General features: G+C 36.5%; 1 protein-coding gene across 1 annotated transcript; it reads left to right on the top strand.

Annotated features, from left to right (window-relative positions):
* The first annotated feature begins 4,672 nt into the window (after positions 1–4,672).
* On the top strand, positions 4,673–17,425 carry LOC115411716 (highly reducing polyketide synthase PKS6-like). The gene is made up of 6 exons (XM_030123931.1): positions 4,673–4,730; positions 4,817–4,970; positions 5,057–5,217; positions 9,651–9,854; positions 11,673–11,854; positions 11,948–17,425. The coding sequence occupies exons 1-6, from the start codon at positions 4,673–4,675 to the stop codon at positions 17,423–17,425; spliced, it is 6,237 nt and encodes a 2,078-aa protein (XP_029979791.1).
* Positions 17,426–18,509: the final 1,084 nt, after the last annotated feature.

Below are 18,509 nucleotides of genomic sequence, written 5' to 3' on the forward strand. Positions count from 1 at the left end.
CACTATGTCAAAATTTGATACAGTTGACCAAAAAAACTATAGAGGAAACAGTTCAGGAGCTTAAACCATCAACATGCTGTCTTAACACAATGCCATCCTACTTTTTTAAAACTACTGTGAAGTCTGTCCAATCTGATTTGCAGCAAATAATAATCAAGTATGTTACCTAAACCCCTAAAAGTAGCTGCCATTAAGCCACTCTTGAAAACTTGACTACTATTGTTACGCAGATTACACACAGATTTATTGTGAGACGGATTTATTTATTGTGTCACTGTTTAGAGCAAGTAAATAACTGGATGAACCAAAATTTCCTTCAGTGAAATCAGGACAAAACTGAGGCAACTGTTTTCGGCAATAAAGAGAAGGGGATTGCTGTTGGTAAATACCTTGAATCACTGTTTCTAAAAACCAAAGACCAAATTTGAAATCTTGGTGTGCTGATAGACTCAGATCTGACCTTCAGTCATATCAAATAAATCTCCAAAACTGCCTTCTATCAGCTAAAGAAAATATCTAGAGTAAAAGGTTTTATGTCCCAAACAGATCAAGAGAAGCTAATTCATGCTTTCATCTCCAGTAGACTCGACTACTGTAATGGTCTTCTGGTCTACAAGTCATTGAATGGTTTAGGTCCAGAATACATGAATGAGATGGAGCATGTCAAAGATTGGCAAGAAAATTGATTTCATTGGTTTAAGTTGATTTACTTTGTATAACAATCAGTGAAACGTCAGTTGGAAAATCCTGCAAGTTGTCCAGAAGCAGCAGAACCACTTCAAAGCATTCAGGTCAACAACGCAGCGTAAAGAGCTCCCTGTTCTGGTCAGGACACCATTGTGCTCTCAAGACTCATCCCTTTCGAAAAGGTAGTATTTTCTATTGTTTTTTGTTCTCTTACAGCTGTGGATGCTGAGGTTATTTCCCAGGCACTGTGGTGTTCTCTGGGGCAGAACTTGAGAACCCGGTGAACCAAGTGGCCCTGAAGGCAGCGGTGGACGGGAAAGAGATGGTCACAAAGAAGGAGCTGTAGAGTTCTCATATATCAGAACACTGAACTTTTAGATCTGCTCTGAAGCCCTGTGGTCTGTCATGCGTGAGAGAGATTACCTACACATCAGAAACTCAGCATGAGACTGAATTAATAGGAAATGTTTTTAAGTCTTGAACATCCTGCATAGGTTTTATTGGACCCCAAGTAGGCTGTATAGACTTGGCTTAACCCATAAAGACCCAGTGCTACTTTTGTGGCAGTTCACAAATGATTTTTTATCTCTATTTCTATCTTTCTTCATCAATTTTTCAAAAATATTATCCACTGTATTTAGTATTTTTTGGTGTAAATTATGTATTTTCCTACATTTAATTCACAGATCATGTAGATGTTCATGAAAACTCAGAATAAATTCAAAGTTAATTATATCAAAACTGAAAAATGAAGAAAAAGTGAGTTTCTCAGCAAAGATATTGCTAACCGAATGTAAAAACAAGTGTGTCCATCCACTGTCATTTGTTGAACTCTATGGGTTTTACTGGTGAATTAATTTTTGTAGAAGATGACGGTGTTTCCACGTTCACTACAGAGCCTCTGAACGTCCAAATGGGTCATATCTGAGGACCATGAAAAGATGACAAACTGTATTTAACACACAGTATTTACATGTATTGATAGAATTAGTGGATTAACAGGTATTATGTCATGATCCACTTTTTGGTTTGGTTTGGTTGTCTTCTGTTTCCTCCCCTCCCCCTCTGTGGTAATGTGTGGTGTGTGCCAGGTAATGGCACACACCAGGAGCTGATCTGCAATCAAGCTCTCCTCCTGCTTATAAGCCCTGCAGCTCTTGTGCTGTGTGCCAGAACATCTTCACTTCCATGCTGGTAAGATGGTCGCTCTCATTTTGGTGTACTTGGTATTGTGGTTTCCTGGTGCTTGGGTTTTTGTTAATTGAGTCTGTGTCTGAGTTCAGACCGTCGTAAATATCAACTCTTGGTTTCCATCTTATGTTCCTTTCCCGGTGTGTGTTTTTGAACACCACACTCTGCTGTGTTTCAGATCTGGTTCCCTTGGTTCAGTTTGTGTTTATCTCCCGATTCAGTGATGCCCTTGGTTCTCCTTTATCAGAGTTTGCTTTCTTCTGTATGTTGTATGGACAAATAAATTTTAAATTGCATTCACACTCATTTGAGTCTGTCTGTTGTTGTTCACCACATGCACTTTGGTTCCTCTAGTCTCAGGTTCGAACATTTCATTGTTTATACGGATCCCCATTAGCTTCCACCGTAGTGGCTGCTACTCTTCCTGGGGTCAGTTAAAATACAAATACAGTTACAAAATACACATATAAATAGAAACAAGTTTACAATTCATTGTTATCATCAGCCAGCTGACCATTTCATCTCAACCCATAGACCATAAAACATTTCAACTTTTATCTTTACAGCAACTTGAATTGTGAGAGTCAAAACAATCATTTGCATTCCTGTATTTCCTTGACTAGTTCCTGCTAGTTTTGTTTTTTTTTTTTTTTTTTATGAATATAAGCTTGTAGTGTGTTTGATGTATAAAGGTAACTTATTCCATAGACTGGAGGCCCTGTAAATGACACAAGTTTTCAATCACTTTATATCAGTAGATGGTTTGGGTCTCTATGTCTTAAAGGAATCACCTACCTGCTGGATGTGCTAAGTAGATGAGGGTACACTGATGAATGTGTTGTGGATATGCCCTAAAATTAAATAATTTTTGTTGAAGATTTACAAGTCTGTTAATTATAAAAAGCCAATTTACATTATGCCCCAAGTTATTTATATGAGGTGATCATAAAGTGTTCACTGCATTTCCCAAACCAATGAAAAACTGAACAGTGACTGTTCTAATGACTGGATGCCAAATTATCATGAGGAACTGGAAGAAATATGGAGAGCCTCCTTTTCAGGAATGGGTGGTGAAGTGGGAAAAGTAGCAGCATATGAAAGCATGTCATATAGGACAAGAAGGAAAAATATCTTTTGAAATGGAGCAAATACCTGGCTACTTTAGATGTCATAGACTAAAGACCAAGAGGATGCACACGGAAAATACAATAATCCCATGCCCTATGTATGTATGTGTGTATACTATGACTAGACACCTCTGTGTATACATTTATGGTGTTTGTATATATTACATACAGGGGTACTCAAAGTGAGTGTGTGTGGGATAAAAAACCTCTATATTAACAAGAAGATAGGAAGACTTAATACAAGTGGGTGGGTGGGTATTTTACCAGTATTGTAATTTTAATGTTAGCTGTGTGATGATGTGATGTTTAGAAAAAAAAAATCATAAAAAAAAGTTTTTCAGTTATTTTGTCATTTTAATTCCAGGCTCTCAGTGGAAAAGTGTCAAAATAAACACGAAGCATAAGATCACAGGCTACTATGAGGCTAGCTATACTATGATGAACATCCACTCATCCGTCACATTCGGTCTGAAAAATCTATAGAGATATGATAAAAAGCATGGAAGTTGGAAAGGAAAATAAGTAATGAAATAACCTGGATGTTAATCTGATCGTTATTTGCTTTTCATTTAACTTACAAATGGTAGAGCACAGGTGTCAAACATGCGGCCCAGGGGCCAAATCCAGCCCGCCAAAGGGTCCAATCCGGTCCGTGGGATGAATTTGTGAAATGCAAAAATTACACTGAAGATATTAATCAATGGTGTCAAAATCATTTTAATTCAGGTTCCACATACAGACACAAACAGTCTAATTAGATTTCAAGTGGGTCAGACCAGTAAAATATTATCATAATAACCTATAAATTATGACAACCCCAAATTCTCTCTGTTTTTTAGGTGTAAAAAAGTAAAATCACATGAAAATGTTTACATTACCAAACTATACTTTTACAAAAAGCATGAATAACCTGAACAAATATGAACAAACGGAAATGTCTTAAGAAAAGTCAATGCAATTTCACCAATATTCTGCCCGTTACTAAATGTTTTGTGCAATTGTAATGCACATGTTTAAATGATAAACTGATAAACCAAGGCAGAATATTGTTAAAATTGCATTTGTTTTTCTTAAGACAATTCAAGTTGTTCATGTTATTCCGATTTTTAAGTAGATGTAAACCTGATCATAATAGAATTTTACTTTTTTCACTGTTATTATTTTACTGGTCCAGCACACTTGAAATCAAATCGGGGTGAATGTGGCCCCCAAACTAAAATGAGTTTGACACCCCGTGGTAGAGCATTTAATTAATTGGTTGTAATCGGGGTGTGAAGGGGATTTTAAGCAATATAATAAAAAATGCTCCAGGAAAAACATTTTGCACCCCACCTTTATGGACTCAACATATAGAAGCTTTAACTTTTACCTCATAGTGCAGAAAGCATCATTGTCCATCAGTCTACAAACCCGGAAACAAATGAACAAAAGCTGATTTATTGCTTCCTGTAAATTACCCTGCAATTAGTGTGTTTAGTGAAGCCACAGTATTGTTGTATTCTTTGGTCCCTTTGTGTTGAAGCCTGGCCAAATTTTATAAAAGCTCATGAAGCTGCAGAAAAAGACTAATTCTGACCAAAGATGACAATGAGGACGGATCATTCAGTTTTTCACTGCTTGAGTTTTCTTTGGGTTGCAGAGTAACATAGTCTTGAAATAGTGGAATAATGGAGGAATCAGAAGATGACATAGCAGTTATTGGGATTGGATGCAACTTCCCTGGAGGTAATACTGGTTTGTTTGTTTTTTTCTCTGAGTTATTCCATGGTTAAATTATGACAAAATGTAATGTGTTATTAATTTAAATTTAGGTGAAGGGATAGACAATTTTTGGAGGATTCTCTCGGAGGGAAGGAACTGTGTAACCGATATTCCAGCAGAAAGGTTTGATTCCAGTTTTTGGTATGACCCTGACGATAGCAAACCTGGGAAGACTCAGACGAACAAAGCCGCTCTCATAGATGGGTGAGCAGTTCATGTTTTATGGCAGATTTCTATTGTAATTTTAAGACCGGAATCAACCTCCAACTTTTTTTTTTTTTTTTTTTTAGGTTTAATGAGTTTGATCACAAATTTTTTGGCATCACTAAAGTGGAGGCAGACTGCATGGACCCCCAGCAGAAACTCCTCCTCCAGTGTGCGTACAGGGCACTCGAGGATGCTGGGATATCTATGGAGAGCATAAGTGGAAGCAGAACTGGAGTCATAATAGGTGACTACAATTCAACAATGAAAAATAGGAGTTTTAACCCTTTCATGCATAGTGGTCACTCCAGTGGACAGTTCTTCTCCAGCTGTTCTCTTGTATATTCATGGGTTTTGTTGTTTTAGTTTCATATCAGCCAACACAGTGGACACTTATGCATCATCCCATACAGACATTCATATCATTACTGTAACTTTGTTGTTCTTGATAAACCTGATCTGCAGTGACATGTTTGAGTGCAAATCAATTATTTGTAAGACAAAATGTTTTATTATGACTAATTTTTTTTTTTTTTTTTTTTTGCATATTATCCACATGAAGTGAGTAATAACTAGCATTAGAATATGTTAAAATGTGAGAAAACATCAGATTAACACAGTGGTACCCAACCTTTTTTGGCTTGTGACCCCATTTTAACATCACATATTAATGGCGACCCCAGACATTCAAAACGGAGAAATTTTTTTTGCTAAAATTAATTTGTTTTCAATCATGTAATAGGTTGTTATACTATGCCGCAAATCAACATTAATTTTAGACAACATTTAGGCTACATAATGTATATAGTGCACCTTTTTAAAATTTTTATAAGGAAAAGTGTGTGGTGTTTTAATTATAATGACACATATATTGAATTATTACAACATATTTTTACTAGTAATTTTTTTTTTTTAAATCACTTATTAGAAACTTCAGGCGACCCCATTTTAATTCCAGGCGACCCCGATCCCAAGGTTGAAAAACAGTGGATTAGCAGGATTACAATGTTTTAATTTCATTGTTTTATCTCACTTTCTGATATTGGGTTTTAAACACATGTGTTTAAACATGTATGTTTCTTTAATTCAAAAATTAAATGCATGGACATTTTTGTAACTACATGAAAAAAAAAAAAAACCTCAATCGCAATTTTTTTTTTTTTTTTTTTTTCATGCCTAAGGAGGAATAAAAACACTCAAGAAAAAAATCTTGACAAAGGTTCTCATAATTCATGCATGAAAGGGTTAAATTTAAATACATGTAGAAGAACTCAACCTTGTAACCTCCATTCATTTCATCCATTGTTTAGGGTTATGGATGGACCATTAATAAACAGAAGTATGAGGCAAAAAGACATATATTAGAATTCAGTGGGAAGGAAACATCTAATGTCAAAGTTAAATTTGTGGCTAGACCAAAGTTTTCCTTGGTCTTTCCACCTCCAAAAAGTCAATTAATGTTTATTATAGAAATCTAGAAAATTGGAGTGATGATAACGGTAATGAAAATAAGAAAAAGGAGGAGAAAGAGGAGAGGAGAGGAGGAAAAAGAAAGTAAAGGCTGTCACTATTATTGTATTTGAGATTATTAATTTTGCTTTTTTTGGTCTCTCATTTTCCCCTTTCCTTTTCTCTCTTTCTGTCCTGTTTTTTCCCTTATGCTTCTTTCTATACCATTATTTAAAACCCTTTACTGATTTCTTGCTTTCAGTCCTTATACTTACTAGATTGTCAATTTTGTTCACATTCCCTATTCTGTCTCCACCTGAATATGCCCAACTCGCACAAAATAACCATAAATAATCACATGTATATAGGTGGAGAAGTGGGTATACTCTCAATTTTTGGATTCTTTTTTTTTTTTTTTTTTTTTTTTTTTAAGTCCAGAAAAACGCCATTTTAGAAACCGTGACATATAAAGACTACCCAATTTAGTTTGCCCAAAAATACATCAGTAGCATTTGCTCACTATTATAAAATGATCATGACTTGATCAGGAGCAGTTTGTAGGTTCTACTGGTCACAGAAGCAGCTGCATGAATGTAAATGTATTCAACATGAGGCAAACATAGGATAATGTTAGCAGTTCATAACATTAGCCTACTCACACAGTTTAACCCTTTCATGCATTCTGGTCACTACAGTAGACACTTATTCTACAGCTGTTCTCTTGTATATTCATGGGTTTTGTTGTTTGAATTCCATATCAGCCAACACAGTGGATGCTTATGCACCATCCCATAATACACTGCAATTCATACCATTATGGTAACTTTGCTGTTCTTGATAAACCTGATCTGCAGTAACATGTTTCGGTGTAAATCAATTATTTGTTAGAAAAAAAAAGTTTTTTTTTTTTTTTTTTGCATATTATCTCCATGAAAAGAGTAATAATTAGCCTTAGAATATGTTAAAATGTGAGAAAACATCAGATTTTATTTCATTGTTTTTATATCAATTTCTGATATTGGGTTTTAAACACGTTTCTTTACTTCAAAAATTAAATGCATGGACATTTTTGTAACTCCATGAAAAAAAAAACAAAAAAAAAACAAAACAATTTGATCACATTGTTTTTTTTCCCCATGCCTATGGAGGGATAAAAACACTCAAGAAAAAAATCTTAACTAAGGTTCTCAAAATTAATGCATGAAAGGGTTAACTATTAGCGACAACATCTCTTCTCTAAATATGCAGTCATATGACCAGTAGTTTAAAACAGTGACTCATTTGGAAACTACCTTAAAACGTACCTCTCTCTCGATATGTGTCACTCATTTGAAAGACGTTTATTCTGCCTTTCTCATTTGCATTTCCAATAATCACGCAGCTTTCAAAGAGATGTGCAGTGACCTGTCATTCAACTGGGGTGGCACTGGCACCTGAGGTGTCCAATCAGGTTCCAGAGGTGGTCAACGCTGGTTAGCAATATTTTCTTCAGCATGACCCGCCCTACTCTGCCTCTGATTGGCTCATCAGTCCTCATGCCTAAAGTTAACCAATCTAATCAGTGAAGGCTATGAGTACTAGCCAGTTAGAGGCAGAGTAGGGCGGGTCATGGCTTCACCATCCTAGGGGAAAACATCCAATCCAATCCAACTTTATTCGTAAAGCACTTTAAAACAACTGCAGTGGACCAAAAGTGCTGTACAGAAGAATAATTAAAACCAAAATAGAAGAACAAAATACAGAATACATTTAAAAACATGGAAACTGTACAAAAAAAAAGAGCTATACAGAAGAATAATTAAAACCCAAATAAAAAGAATAAAATACAAGAATAGATTAAAAAGCCATACAATTAAAAACAACAAAATAAATAAATAAATAAAATAGATAAATAAGAACAATAAACCACTACCAAATAAAAACAATAGAATAAAGATAGTACCCTCAAACATCTCACATGCTTTCAAAAGCCAAGGAGAAAAGATGGGCCAAACATGGGCAATTTGGCACAGATACTTCTGAATGGTGCACATCAGAGGGGATTTAGAAGTGGGTATACGCAATGATGACTGAAAAATAAAAGAGTAAACTCTGTATACCCCCATATACCCTGGACTACACCACTGCACATATGTACACATACACAAACACACCTGTAAATAGCCCTCTGTTTGCACTTGTCTTCTTTTGCCTAATGTCCATGTCTTATGAACTTTTTTTTTGTGTGGTCTGTTTGTTTGTTTTTGTTATATGGAGGTAAATCTGTCCCATCAGATTTTGAATTATAAAAGCCATTGAATTTCTTGCACTGAGTTTTTTTGCACTGAAATTAAGTATCTGAATTTTTTTTTTTTTTTTTGCACTGAAATTAAGCATCTGAATGTTTTTTTGCACTGAAATTAAGTATCTGAATTTTTTTGTTTTTTGCACTGAAATTAAGTATCTGAATTTTTTTCTTGCACTGAAATTAAGTATATGATTTTTTTTTTGCACTGAAATTAAGTATCTGAACTTTTTTGCACTGAAATTAAGTATCTGAATTTTTTTGTTTTTTGCACTGAAATTAAGTATCTGAATTTTTTTCTTGCACTGAAATTAAGTATATGATTTTTTTTTTTGCACTGAAATTAAGTATCTGAACTTTTTTGCACTGAAATTAAGTATCTGAATTTTTTTTTTTTGCGCTGAAATTAAGTATATGATTTTTTTTCTTTTTTGCACTGAAATTAAGTATCTGACTTTTTTGTCTCTCAACTTTACTATGTTCATAAATTTAGAATTAAAAAATTCAGTTGCAATAATTCAGATGCAAAAAAATCAGTCGCAAAAAATTCAGATCACACATCCGGGACACCAAGGATAAGCAATGATTTTATCTCAAGCTGAACCGACAGCCAGCCAATCAAGGTACATTAGGTTGGTCATGTGACGCCGAAAAAATTCAGATATTTAATTTCAGTGCAAAAATATTCAGTGCTAGAAATTCAGTGGCTTTTATTATTCAATTTCTGATAAGACAGATTTACTTCCTTGTTGTTACGCTGTCACAATATTTGTCTAGCACTAAATAAATAAAAGTTACGTGGCTGACACACAACCTGAACTATATCTTTTTAAACATGGCTCAAAAGTAACCCTAACTCTAAAATGGGTCACTAATGATCTGGAAGATGTTAAGATGGTTATGAATGCACAGATTAAACCTCGTCTGCTTTCTTCGTGGTGTTGCAGGTCTTATGAACAGGGATTACGAGATGCTCATAAGTGACAACCCTACCACAATAAGCCACTACAACGCCACTGGAACAGCCACGAGTGTTGCAGCCAACAGGATCTCCTTCACCTTTAATCTAACTGGTCCTTCTTTTGCCATCGATAGTGCTTGTTCCTCATCTCTGGTGGCCTTACATTTGGCCTGTCAGGCTATAAAGCAAGGTATTTACTTCCCTTTCAAAGACTCAACTTATACTGAAATTTTACTTATTTTTTATTTAACCAGGAAAAATCCCATTGAGATGAAGAACCTCTTTTAAAAGGGAGTCCTGGCCAAGATAGGCAACAGCAAATACAATAAACGGTTAGAAGATTACAGTTAAAACACATATAACAGGCACATTTGACAATAAATAGTTAATAAAAATAACATTTACAAGCAAGTATAAGCTTATGAAAGAATCAGTTCAGGTTATTTGATTCTGGGCTACATGCCACATTTATCCATAGTCGATGTGTTTTCTGTACATTTAATGATCCAAACAATGTGTCTGAGTTTCCTTTCTACAATGTTTTCATCTTACATTTTGTTGAGTCTTTAATGTCATTTTACCTTAGTTGTCTTGTATGTCTCTTCTTTCTTGTTCCATCTCTTTCCTCTGCATTTCATAAAATTCCTTAGATTGATTACACTGGTCAACAACAAATTTATTGTTTAAGTTTTTTGAGCTGATTTAGGATAATTTTGGTGTGCTGAATCCAAAAATCACAATTTTGCTCAATCAGGTCAACTTTCTGAACTATGCTACATATTGGCTTTTTAACATTTTTGCTTACATTTATGGGCATTTTCTCATCATATGATACAAAATTTTTTCATATTTCTTGCAATAAACGAGTTCTGAAGATTTTACTTTTGCCAATTTATGATTAATGGTTTTTTTAATATTACAGGTGAATGAAATGGCTTCGACTAGAAGATCTTGCAAAAAATAAGCCTGATGTATTCTGCTACATCTGCGGTGAATACACCATTGTACCTAACAGGAATCCTGTTAGAAAATGACTTTTTTTCTCTTAAAACCTATTTTGGGTAAGAACTATATAAAAAAATCAACTGATAAAGTCACAAAAATGTAATCAATCTTGTGAGAAGATCAAATTTTTCAAAATCAAATTAGCAAAAAAACCTGACCTGATTGAGAAAAACAGATGTCATTTTTGGATTTAGCAGTGCAAAATGGTCCTAATTCAGTTGGAAAAACCTAGACAACTTGCAAAAAACATTTTTTTGTAACCCAGTGTTATAACTTCTTCAGACAACAGCCTTCTACTATTTCAATTTGGAAAATTAATTCACATATCATGTTAATGTCCACATAAAAAATTATAATATACAATAATAATATTATCATGTATTTTACTTCTCAACCCATTTTGGGTCCTGACCCTAAGTTAAGGAAATCAACTCTACAGTAGATCTTAGTTTGGAGTAGCACATAGATCTACTGGGCAATAGTTAAGCAATGCACTGTAGTGGTCAGCTTCATTTTATTTAAAATTCACTTGATGCTTTATCTTGCCATTATACAGTTTTAACCAAGGACCTGAAGCCATCAAGTGCTATTCAAAGTAATGAGGCCTCCCTTGACAAAAACAGTAATTTTGCCTCACACAGTACTACAAATACTGTTAAACCATTCATCCATCCATCTTCTGAATTGCTTAGTCCTCTTGAGGGTCGTCTAAAACAAAATAGTCAAACAATAATGTAAAAACAAAATAACCTATCATAATAGCGATGGCAATTTCTGTGTTTGGTGAGATAAAATTATTGTTTTGTTGAGTCTGGTGGTGGAAAAATGATAAAAAATAATGTCCAGAGTAGTTAGCTTTTTTCCCTGTGCTGTTTCTCCTGTTTGGTTTTCCAAAGTGGCCCATCATTTATCACTGATTATGGTTAAGTGTGTCATAAAATCCCATGTCAAACAATCCAAACTAACACTATATTTGTGTGACCCTCTGTGATCTTTAAACCAGGAGACTGTGAAATGGTTTTGTGTGGTGGAGTCAGCTGTATCATAGAGCCCAGAGTGTTTGTTGCTCTCAGCAAAGCCAAGATGATCTCACCTGATGGGACTAGCAAGCCTTTTTCCATCAGTGCTGATGGATATGGTAGAGGTGAGGGCTGTGGGATACTTCTTCTGAAGCGACTCAAAAATGTAAGTATATTGTAGTGTTTATTTCTTCACTCATTTTAAATAGAAGATAGATAATCCTGTAAGTATGCTAATGATGTGACTTTCTGTGCTAAGGCTGTAAGTGACTGCAACAAAATATGGGGTGTCATCAGCAAAACAGCAGTGAACCAAGATGGGCGTTCAGTCACTCCCATCACCAAACCCTCCATGGCACAACAAGAAGAACTGCTGCGCCAAATCTACACAGTGTCTGACCTTGCAGATGTCCAGTACATCGAGGCACATGGGACTGGAACTGGAATAGGAGATCCATTTGAGGCACAGAGCATCTCAAACGTAATTGCTAAAGTCAGACCTTCAGGTTTAAGGACACTCCGGATTGGCTCTGTAAAAGGAAACATTGGACACACAGAATCTGCAGCTGGAGTTGCCGGACTTATTAAGGTACTCTTAATGATGAAGAATAAAACTATTGTTCCCTCAGTTTTCTACTCTGAGGACAAAGCCAGCATAGATACAAAATCTCTGAATTTAGCCATCCCAACTGAAGCTGAAAGATGGGAGACAAATGAATGTTCAGAAATGGTAGCTGGAATTAACAGCTTTGGGTTTGGAGGCACCAATGCACATGCTATTCTAAAAGAGTATAAACAGAAAACAAATCCCACAAAGACCCCAAAATGCTGTCCAAAATTATTTGTAATATCTGCAGTATCACAAAAATCATTGAATTTATCTATCAGTGACACTCAACAAAGGCTTTGCAGCAATAATACAATTGACTTGGAAGCACTCTCATACACCTCGGCATGTGGAAGGAGTCATTCAAGACACAAATATAGGAAAGTTTTCTTAACGTCTTCCCACTCAGACTTACAGTGTCAGTTAGCATCTGCATCAAAGATTGAGCCAACAAAGGCAGACATGAAGGTGGTGTTTGTATTCTGCGGTAATGGAGTTGCATACAGTGGCATGTGTAAGCATCTCATGAGAAACGAAGTGCATTTTAGAGATAAGATCACTGAAATTGACAGTCTTTTCAAGAGATACACTAGCATCAGTATTAGTCAGAAGCTTGCTGGTAACTATGAAGAGGAAGATCTTACTAAACCACATGTTGTCCAGCCTCTTCTTTTTGCAATTCAGGTTGGCATTGCCACACTCCTAAAACAGTGGGGAGTCAAACCTGATGCAGTGCTTGGACATTCTATCGGAGAGGTTGCTGCTGCTCACTGTTCTGGTCTCTTGTCTCTTGAGGATGCTGTGAAAGTGATACACCACCGAAGTGCCCTTCAGAGTAAGGTTACAGGTGGAAAAATGCTTGTTGTTAGTAATGTGGATGTAGAAAATGTCTTAAAAATCAGTACAGAGTTCAGTGGGAAAATCTGTGTAGCCGCTTTCAACAGCCCTCAGTCTTGCACTTTGTCAGGACATGAAGATGCTATAGACACCCTGCACCAGAGGCTAGGGATCATGTTTGCTGATAAAAATGTCTTTCTACATGTTTTAGATGTACCAACAGCGCACCATAGCCATATGATGGATCCTATTCTAGATGAGATTGAGAAGAGTATTGATTCTTTACATGCCAGTAACATGGAGTGCAAACTTTTTTCAACAGTGACAGGTGAAAGGCATTCGGCAGGTAACTTTTGTACAGGAAGCTACTGGGCAAGGAATGTTCGTGAACCTGTTTTGTTTGAGCAAACACTGCATGCTGTCAGCAAGGACATGCAGTCTGCAAAAAATGTAGTGTTTGTTGAGATTGCTCCTCGTAGGGCTCTTCACAGGAACATAAAGGAAACTCTGGGAAATGACAGTATAATTCTCTCTTCTGTTCAACCAGAGAAAGATTATGAAACGATGTTGTTCACAGTGGCAAAATTGTTTGAAAAGGGCATCAATTTGAACTGGAATTTGCTTTACAAAGGTTGTGAAACTATACCCACAAAATTTCCAGTCTATCAATTTGATAATGTAAAAAATGAATTGAGTTTTGAAGTTTTAAGGAAAGGCAATGAGTCATTTGTTTCTTCTTCCCATTCACTCATAACCCACATGACACAAAACAGGCAGAATGTGTACAACCTCACAAGAGAGACTCTACCATATATTTGGGAGCATAAAAATAATGGTGTTTCTATTGTGCCAGGTTCGTTTTATGTTGAACTAGCCTATGCCTCTTTAATGGCAAGTTTAAGGCCAAAAAAGCCCATCTCTTTGCTCCAGCTCAGTATAAGATTTCAGAATCTGCTTGCCCTCAGCTCAAACTCTCATCAGTTAAATGTGACACTTGGTCATGCAGAGAATGAAACAACATTCAAAATACAGTCGACAATTGCAACTCATGCATCTGGTACTTACAGGTGTACCGATGACCAGCCATTAATAGAGGAACCATGCATTTGTCTTAGCATGATCTCTAAAAGATGCAAATCAGTTATTCAGAGTCAAGATGTTTATTTGTTTCTTTCTAAAGCAGGATTTGAGTATGGTTCTATTTTCAAACATCTCAATGATGTTCATTTTGGGGATGAATTCAAAGAGGCCATAACAACAGTTAAGGTCCCAGGTGAACTCTTGAAACACCTACATGACTGTTTCATTCACCCTGTGCTACTCGATTATTTCCTGCAAATGACAGCTGTGGTAGCTCTCAAGCAGCTCTCAGTCAAGAAGGCATTCCCCTCAGCTATTGGCAGTGTAGTGATTTCAGCCCCCCTGCAGGAGCATATGGTCATGTACTTACGAGCAGCCCAAGAAACACCAGACTTCATTGAAGTATGTGGTTGCTTCTCCAACATAGAGGGGAAAGTATTGGTGGAACTTACAGGAGTGAGGATCTCATTTCTAGACCATTGCACAAATGTTCCTCAGTCACTGTTTTTTCATAATGAAGTGATCCCAATTGCTGAAGTGCCGTACCTGCCGAGCAAAATAAAAGCAATCATTTTTGAGGATGAACTTGGCGTTACTAAAGCACTTAGACCATACATACACCCAGAGTCAATCACAGTTGGAAGAGGAGAGCATTGGACCTCAGTTCAACTTCAAGATTTAGTGTTGAAATCACTTAAATCTAGAGAGGATTTTAAAGATGTTCTATTCATTTGGGGTGTAGAGGATCTTGGTCTCATGACAGCTGAGAAGATGTTAGAATTATTGGTTAATGTCTGTGTACTCTTTCAACACGTTGTTTTAGCCTTGAAAGAAAGCCAATGTTCTTGCACAGTCCGTGTCATAACATATAGATCAACTGAGGTGACTGTAAACTATATTAGTCCCAGTTTTACCTTATCTGGTTTGACAAGGGCTTGTGCAGTAGAGATGACAGGACTCTCTTTTCAGCTGATTGACCTTGCATCTCTTACCAGTGAAAACACCAAAGCAGCAGTTCATGTAATCAACAACTGCAAACAACAAGAGGTTATCATCAACAAAGGGCAGATATTCACACCAAAAATTGCACGGACTCCCACAAAGGACAGTGATTCATTTGAGGGTAAAGTGCAAACTGTGTATCCTACAGACTTTGTTCTTCAGACTAGTGATCCATATAAAATGACAGACTTATCTGCCAAACGCTGTGTCACAAATGAAAATGTTGTCCTAGATCCAGGATCAGTTGAGGTTCAACTTACAAATGTATGCGTTCATTCAGCTGATTACTTCCCTGTCAGCACCTCACATTTGAAGTATGGCCAAACGTTGTATTGGAACAGACATACATCACAGAATCACAAACTTGTGGCTTTAGATTTCAGTGGCATTGTCACGACTGTTGGAAGAAATGTTCAGAATCTCAAAGAAGGCGATCATATTGCTTCATGTTACCCAGTAGCATCCACATCAAAAATTATAATTCCTGAAGCTGTGTGCTACAACACAAAGAGACTCCCATTTCTAAAGGAGAATCCATGCATGTCATATTTCATACTTGCATGGGAGATTCTGCATAGGAAGCTTTCTGTAGTAAAGCAACAACATAAAAAGCTAGGTATAATCTCCTCAAGCCCAGCCTCTGCTCTGATGAAGGTCTTAGCTCTGACAGCAAATCGATTAGGCTGGAATGTTTCATCTTTTCACCATTTCAGAGTAGAGCTACCACATTTTGACAAGAGCCATGCACTTGTATTTCTGCCCCCATTTGACCACTGTTGCTGGGAGGAACATGATAATGGCGTGCATGGAAGACATGTTGTTTTTGTGTGCACCAATCACATGTCTTCACACTCATCAAAGATATTTGCATCAAAGAGTGAGAACATGCATGTACATGAAGTTCATGTGGTTGATGTTCTCCAAAAAGCCAATCTTCGAGCACAGAGCAGAAATATCTTCAACTGGCTGACGTCATTAGGGTTTGGTATAGAATCTCTACCTCTAAAAAGGGAGACATTTCAGTCAAACGCTAAAGAACCCAACAGCGATAGAGATGCCAAGTCGTACTTCACTACAAAGATAGTGCAGCAAGTGGTTTTAGACCACAGAGAGTCAAACTGCCCAAAGTCTGACATTCGTCTACTCTCAAGGCCTAGACAACTTTTTAAACAGAGCTGTGTTTACATTGTAACTGGAGGGTGTTCTGGATTAGGATCAGAGACAGTGAAGTTTATTGCTCAAAATGGAGGAGGTTGTATTGTAACATTGTCCAGAAGTATTCCTACAGATAAGATGCAGTTAGAAATGGAACACCTCCAGGAAAGATATGGTGTGAAGGTCATGAATCTGCAATGTGATGTATCAGTTTCAGCACAGGTGGTAAATGCGATCTCACAGATTGAAGAGAGATTCTCTTCTTGGCCAGTTAAAGGAGTATTCCACAGTGCTGCGGTATTGCATGATGCCCTGATTGAAACACTTGATTGGTTTCTCTTCCAAAAGGTGATGAAGCCTAAAGTGGGTGGTGTTCTAAATCTTCATTATGCCACGCTTCACTACAAGCTTGACTACTTTGTGTGCTACTCATCTATCTCTTCATTCATTGGCAATGCTTCACAATGTAACTATGCAGCAGCCAATTCTTTCCTAGACATGTTCTGTCACTATCGGAGAAACATTGGGCTTGTTGGACAGTGTATCAACTGGGGCCCTTTGAACCTTGGCCTCCTGTTAAACAAAAAACATTTCCAAAAGTTCCTGGAGGCAAAAGGGATGATGACAATGGATGTGTGGGAGGTACATGAGGCACTGAGAATGTGTCTCATGATGAACAGACCACAACAAGTCATATGCAAGTTCAACTTTAAAAATCTTCATATTCACGTTCTTTCACAAAATATGTCTCTCAGAGAACGACTGTCAGCTTTGGTTCAAACTGAGCTAGAAGATGTAAGTAATGAGTGTAGGAGTCAGAACTTTTCTTCCACAACTCAAACTTTGAGAGCAATTATTAGTGACATCACTAATGTTAGTGTTGATGATCTGGATGATGACTCCACTCTGGCTGCACTTGGGATTGACTCAATGTTGGCCATGACTCTGCAGAACAAAATTTTCCAAGAGACCACTGTGAATGTACCTTTGGTAAAAATACTGGACCCCAACACTACAGTTGCAGGTTTGGTAAAAACTGTACAAAAAAAAGGTTAATTCATGCAAAGTCAATGGGAATAACAATGTTACTATTGTATGTAAATTCAAAGACACACATAATTTGTCAGTGAAAGATCTATTCTCCAAAGGGAGAAGGCAGTTTGGGTGGATGGTAGATACTATATATATGAAACTTTGCTACTATCATTCTCTAACACTAACCAAGTGATGAATACTGTTGTCGTCAAGATCTCCTAAACCAGTGGTTCCCAGCCTTTTTGGCCAGTGACCCCATTTTAGCATCACACATTTCTTGCGACCCCAGACTTTCAAAACAGACATTTTTTTTGCTGAAATTAATTTAATTTTCCTTGGTCAGGATATGTACAGTCAGTCCTGCTTGTATTTACTAGGCTGACAATTAAAACTGAAAAAACAAGAACTCAAAATGAATTATGAAAGAGCTGCAGCATCTGAACCATTAGTGGTCTGAGCCTGTTTTTGGTTGTTTTTGAGTTCTTTTGATTTTGACTTTATATACTATATAAACAAATGTTTACTATTCCCATGTTGGGTATCTTCTTTTTTCAGCACAACTTCATCTATCTCACCTGCCTATTATTTTTTCACTTTGACCCACTATATCAACACAAAAGGACAAAAAACACACAAAAAATATAAAATCCTAATTGAAAAATGTATATAATGTATTGCATAAATAACACACAGATACTTAACGAACCTTTTCAAAGACTCTAAAAGTGAATATTGTTTCCAAATATTAAGTATATAAAATCAAAATTGTAATAAATTAAAAAATATACTCAAATATTTGACCTAAAAGCATATTTTTACATAGGTGTTTTCTCTGGTTTTCTCAACCAGTTACTAGAAATTTCAGGCGACCCCATTTGAATTCCAGATGACCCCATGTGGGGTCCTGACCCCAAGGTTGAAAAACACTGGCCTAAACCAAGACTGAATCATGGTCAAGAACAGAGTGTATCAAGACCAAGACATCGAAAGATTGAAAGCAAGACCAAGGCCACGAAAGCCTTGAAGGCTCATTCAGTGTCTTTTTAATGTTGACCAAATCGAGTGCATGCTTTATTAACTAGTGTTTACAATTTAATAAAATGTG

The sequence above is a fragment of the Sphaeramia orbicularis genome, chromosome 20 (assembly GCF_902148855.1).
Source record: "Sphaeramia orbicularis chromosome 20, fSphaOr1.1, whole genome shotgun sequence".
Lineage (NCBI taxonomy): Eukaryota > Metazoa > Chordata > Actinopteri > Kurtiformes > Apogonidae > Sphaeramia > Sphaeramia orbicularis.